Source organism: Hippopotamus amphibius, chromosome 5 (genome assembly GCF_030028045.1).
Source record: "Hippopotamus amphibius kiboko isolate mHipAmp2 chromosome 5, mHipAmp2.hap2, whole genome shotgun sequence".
Lineage (NCBI taxonomy): Eukaryota > Metazoa > Chordata > Mammalia > Artiodactyla > Hippopotamidae > Hippopotamus > Hippopotamus amphibius.
In genome coordinates, this window is record NC_080190.1 from 128,360,900 (window position 1) to 128,366,899 (window position 6,000).

Here is a 6,000-nt window from a genome sequence, read left to right on the forward strand (position 1 = left end):
ATGCCTCTAATAATGGCTTGTAAGGTCCGGCACATTTGGTCATGAACCAGGACAACCCAGGTCTCCACGTCCTGGCAGCGGTGTGCAAGGGGAACGCCCGGGCTTTGGAACTCAGACCGGCTCTGCCCCTTCCTTTGGCCCCGGGCAGGTGATGCAACCCTATCGGGATCAGGTGGCCTCCTTTAGCCTCTGTGAGGCTCTGGCCTTTGAGGGAGGGAGGGATGATGACACCTGCCCCACAGGGTCCAGCCACATTCAAAGGAGAAGTTGTTTGCGAATTCTCCAGCAGTAGACCCGGAACACAGCAGAGCTACGTTAAACCCTGGGGCGTTTCTTACCAAGGAAGTAAATCCTGCAACTCTTTGAACCCACTTTTTTTTTAGCATCTTAGATATGGATTTGGGTAAAAATTCAACATTTCAAATTAAAGTCCTGGAAATAGAGACACAGATGTAGAGAACAAACATATGGACACCAAGTGGGGAAAGCGGGGAGGGTTGCGGGGGGAATGAATTGGAAGATTGGGATACCAAATTGTACACTCTAAATATATGCAGTTTATTGTCTGTTAACTGTATCTCAATAAAAGTTCTTAAAAAATTAAAAACTAAAAAAGAAAAAATCAAAGTAAAGTCCCATTTTCACTTAGCAAACCAGAGATTAAACGTAGAAGGACTCAGATTTGTCACAGTCTCCTATTTTCTGTTTGAACTGAGTCTGACTTTTTACAGGTATAGAGACTGATGAAGAAATTAGGCATTTGGATGAAGAAATAAAGGAACTTAACGAGTCCAACCTTAAAATTGAAGCAGATATGATGAAACTCCAGACACAGGTAAAAAAAAAGGAAGGAAGGGCGGGAGGAGAGAGGAAGGAAGGAAGGCAGGCAGGGAGGGAGGGAGGAGGAAGGAAGCAGAGCAATGAGTTATCTTCAGGTAATCAAAATCTTAAGTGGAGGCAACACATTGAACTATCAAACCCTGTGATGAAAAACAGACTGGTCTCTTGCAATGAACACACAGAGTGTGTCTCCCAAAACAGTGGTTGTGAAGGCCTGAATACGCAGATCTCCGGGGGCCATCGCTAGTTTGGCAGCTGTAGGCGAAGCTGCTCACATTGATGCCTGGGGTGCACCAAAGGCTTTGTAAGCAAATAAGACAGATCATCCTATAATTGCAGAGTCTGTAGAGCATGTGGTGCTTTAGAAAAACTGTCACAAGAAGATATGAGAGGACTTAGTTTTATTTGAAATTCAAGTAAAAAGAGCAACTTTTCGCATTTAATTTTTCTAGAATACCTCTGAATGAGTCAGTCTTTGATAGAAACAAATCTTTTCTGAGATTTTCCTGACAGATTCTTTATTGAAAATCCAAGCAATTTCTCAATTCTGCATTCTCCTGTTTTATGTCTGCCCAACCCCTGGTCAAATTTACCCACATGGAAGTTAAAAGTTCAGTCCAGGACTTTTTCTTTTTTTAAGCCTAGCTGTACCATGCAGCTTGAGGAATCTTAGTTCCCTGACCAGGGATCTAATCTGGGCGCCAGCAATGAAAGCCCCGAGTCCTAATCACTGGACCACCAGGGAGTACCAGGGTCCAAGATTTTTACTCTATTGCAATAAATAGTAACTCTATTGCAATAAATCAGAAGGAGAAGAATGAGATAAAGTTAAGCTGACGTGACTTCTCCCTTCTCTCCTTTCTGGAAACATGGAGTTTAGGCCTCCGAGGTTATTGACTTTCAGAAGTTCTCACTCACAGGGGCCTAAGACAGAAGCTTTTGGTCCATCTGAGAAGCAGGTTTCAGCGTGACCAGGTCATAATCTTCCATTACCAGCAATCATGTCTGCAAAACAGTGTCACGCATGGGTTCACAAACCATGACAATTGGTCTTGAGAACCGTTAGTGAAGAAAGTGAGGGCCTCTGCCCTCGTGGAGCTTACGGTCTAGGAGGCAGGAAACAACAACAAAACCATAAATGATAACTCACGTCGCATGGCGGCGGGGGCGGGGAGGCGCAGCCGGGTTCAGTGTAAAGAAGAGAGCCGGCTCGGCCTCAGGAGGAGAGACCACTTGGGAAGACTCGAGGGGCTGGGGTGTCAGCCGAGCAGGAAGGTGAGGAGTGTTTCCAACCGTACAAGCAGCCAGTGCAAAGCCCCTAACCCTCCAGAAGGCCCAGCGTTCTGAGAATTAGGGGAGTGGGTGTGGCTGCAGGTGAGTGACCTGGGGTTATAGGAGGTGAGACCCTGGGGACACACGGGGCTTACCAGGCCATGTTTAAGTTGTTGGTTTTTATTCTACATGAACGCAGAACCATCCTGGGGTTTAGAGCCATGATCATATTTCACCTACTATCTGCCTGACATTTGAAGAGACCTGTGTTAGTAGGTGGGATGAAGATGGCCCAGCAAGAGATTGGGTGGCGCCCAGCCAGGTGCAGCGTCCATGGTCACCACAGTGGCTGGACCCTAGGGCAGCAGTGCAGGTGGGGACCGGCTCCATCCTGGGCCCTCTGAAAGGGGAGCCCAGTGGAGGTGAAGTGAGCAAGAAAGAGCCGTCAGAGATGCCTCCCAGGCCTGCACAGCAAGCAAGTTGCCATCAGCTGGGAAGGAGGGGGCCATGTAGGGGGCAGGTTTGGGGAAATAGCGAAGGTTTTCCTTTGAGCACGCATCCACCTTGCAGCCGCGTGGAGGCTTGGACCTGCAGCCACGGGAGACCTTGGGCTGAAGATGCACATTTGGGAGAGACTGTGGTTCCAGCCCTCAGAACGATGGGGGGCTGGGGGGGGGGGGAGGCCGCAGTGGCCATGCCTGCCGCCCTCGGCGCTGGATTCAGCTGAAGTGCTTCCCTCGTTCTCAAGTTCTTTCCATTGCAGATCACGTCTATGGAGAGCAACTTAAAGACGATAGAGGAGGAGAACAAACTGATAGAGCAGAACAATGAGAGCCTACTGCGGGAGCTGGCAGGGCTGAGCCAGGCCCTCATCTCTAGCCTCGCCGACATCCAGCTGCCACAAATGGTGAGTCCGGGCTGCGTGGCCGCATCCCAGGGCTCCCAGGGCTCCCAGCGCTGTGGCGGAAGGGTTGGCTCCGAAGGGACCCACCAGCCACACGTCATCCCTGTGAATGTGATTGATATTTACATTTACCCTACATCACGACCAAGGGTGTCTGATACTGCAGGAGTCATTCAAAGATGATGAGGGTTTATTTGAAACTTGTTTTATAAAGTAATGTGAAAGTTGGAAGCCAAAGCTCCCTCTCTAAACGTTTGTTTCCAAGTGGAAAGCTTGCTGATGTGGCTTGCACAATCTGAGACCCAGCCATCTGCACCATCCACCCAAATCAAGAACTGTAAAAAAAAAAATGTGACTTGGTGCTTTTAGGTCTGAAGAGCATATTTAAGTTCTCCTCATATAGAATAAAAAGCACCAAAGTGAGCAAGGCATCCTGTTTCCAAAAGCTAAACACATATTTGAGGCATTGCAGCTATTTAAAATTCATAGAAAATTAGTTTCCTCTACATTTTCACAAATATAATAAACAGGTGGAAGAGGGGCTGCATTGTTGAATGCTTTCATTTCCTCATTACAGGCATGTTTAGAACAAGTTTTCTAAAGCTGCACATTTTATACACAGAAGGGTTTGAAAAAGCAGCAATTTAATAAAGAAATGGGATTGGTTTTCCTAAAAGCAGGAAATCTCTCAATTTTTCCAACTTTCCAGCATGGAGCCCTCATCTTGACCAATTCCAAATATGTCTCTTGACGATAAGAAAAAAATCAATACTTTTTTGTAAAAATCAATAATGTAATAAAAAAAAGAACCCAAAGGAAAATAAATGATTCCATTATGGCCAGTATTAAGGTAATTCTTGAATATTATTGTTATATTATTTCTTTTTTGTTATTATTTCTTAACATTTCTCTCACTCATGCTTCAAATTTGTATTCTGTAGTGTTTTTTTCTTCAACAGCACCATGAGAATCATCATTACTCAGCAAGATAAGTTGTACTTTGTAGAGTTACATACAAGGCCCTCTCGTGGTGATGTGAGGGCAGGTCACAGTAAATGCTCACGATTTATTTTCAGCACTGGTCTTGCCTCCTACAGGGGAGGGAATGGAGGCTCAGAGACTTACATAATTTGATCAAGTTTCCAAAGCCAGCACGAGCAAGGTGGCCTTTATCACCCTGCCACCCGGGTCCTCGTCTGGCTAGAAAGCCATGACACAGCAAAGGCAGAAAGGACAAGGGAACAGAAACCAGGGTCAGATGCTGGTGGAGGCAGCACTTGGCTGGGCACAGTGAAATAGCTTCACGTTGAAAAAGCCAAGCTCTTCGGCAGCGGCAATCACAATAATACCTGATTCCTTAGCATTGACATCTTTTACAGGTCCCTTCTTCCAAGCGTCTAGTGAGATGAGTAAGGCATGTTTCCAAAAAGCTGGGAAGAGCAGGCCCCAGAAGTGGTGCAGCGGCGATCCCCCCAGGCTGCTCATTCCTTACACGCGTGCGTGCAGTTTCCACATTTCAAGGGGCTGCTCTGCTTGAGCCAGAACGCTAGGGAGAGGAGGTGCCCACATGCACACAGAGCAGGAGGTGAACAGACCTGACTCTGTGAATCCCATATTCCACCTGGAAAGACAGAGAGGGGGACACCTGACTCTGACCCTCAAGGGGAACATGGACAAACAGGGTCTGAGGACGAAAGAGGACAGTTCCCACCAGACGGCTGGTGAGGGAGCACCTCACCCAGCCTCACATCCCTGAAACCCCAGCCCAGGGTTTTCAGAGGAAGCTTTTGGACAAGCAAAGCCTTCCTCCCGCCTGGCCGACACTCACCTTGTGTAGACAAGGTCTCTGGGCTGAGCACATGCGCAGGAGGCTGAGATCCCCTCTCAGGAGAAGGGAGGTGGCTGGGAGGTGCCCAGCCCAGCAGCCAGCCCTCCCCCTGGTGTGGCTGCAAACTGACCCCAAAATACGGACAGTCAGTCACACTCACCCCATTAACTGAGTGAAGAGTGAGCCCATCACACACTCATCCCTGCTTCCCTCCATCTCTCCCTGGTTCCAGAGCCATGGTACCCTTCCATGCACTTGCTCCCCCTTTCCCAGCTGCCTGGGTCACGTGACTGGTGCCGTGTGCTTTGTCCTCCTCCAGGGGCCCATCAGTGAGCAGAATTTTGAAGCGTACGTCAACACGCTCACAGACATGTACAGCAACCTGGAACGGGACTATTCCCCGGAGTGCAAGGCTCTGCTGGAGAGCATCAAGCAGGCGGTGCAGGGCATCCACGTGTAGGACCACAGTGCTGGCTGCGGGCCTCTCCACCAGCAGCCTCGCACGTGGAGCTGCAGGGGCTCCCGGGCCACAAAGGCCGCAGGTGCTGTACTGCATTCACAATTGCAACGTTGCACTAATTTTTTTTTCCCCCAGCTGAAGTGAAAAGGAAAGAAAAACTATGATAGACTCTTTGGATGAAAAGCAATGCAGTCAAATATTAGATCTTATTTATTTTCATATATTTTTCTTTTATTTCTTCATTGCACTCTTTTTGGGTTTTTTTTTTTTTTTGTACAGTGTATGTAAAATAAATGTGACATTTTTATATTTTATTTATTTCTAATCAAAGAGTTTTTTTATCTTTTAACTGCATTTTGAAGTCTGCCATATTTTTACAAGTGTGTTTATTAATTTATTTTCCAATAGAATTTAAATAGAAATGCTATTCTCAAATCACATATCTTGCTGGGTTTAAAGGAGGAGACAGAAAAGAATGAAGGAAATCCTTGTCTAAGGACTACACGAAGGTCCAGTTTGATTTTTCCCGCACACTTCTACCCCCCGCCCCCCACCCCCTTCACTGGCTTTGTATTTATAAACAGGCTTGGGTAAGGTGCCTGGAAGGGACAGCAAGAAGAGAGGCGCCCACCTGTGGGATGTGCGGCCTCACAGAAGCACAGTAGTCTGGAAAACAGCCTGTTCCCAGTTTGTTAG

At 47.4% G+C, this 6,000-nt stretch overlaps 1 protein-coding gene across 1 annotated transcript in view; it reads left to right on the plus strand.

The window, feature by feature from the left end:
- The window catches only part of ST18 (ST18 C2H2C-type zinc finger transcription factor), a 92,264-nt gene extending 86,960 nt beyond the window's left edge, over positions 1-5,304 (plus strand). The window contains exons 22-24 of the mRNA XM_057736998.1: positions 732-835; positions 2,876-3,019; positions 5,164-5,304. Of these exons, the coding sequence (XP_057592981.1) occupies positions 732-835; positions 2,876-3,019; positions 5,164-5,304 (389 nt within the window). The remainder of the gene's footprint in view (positions 1-731; positions 836-2,875; positions 3,020-5,163) is intronic.
- The last annotated feature ends 696 nt before the right edge of the window (positions 5,305-6,000 follow it).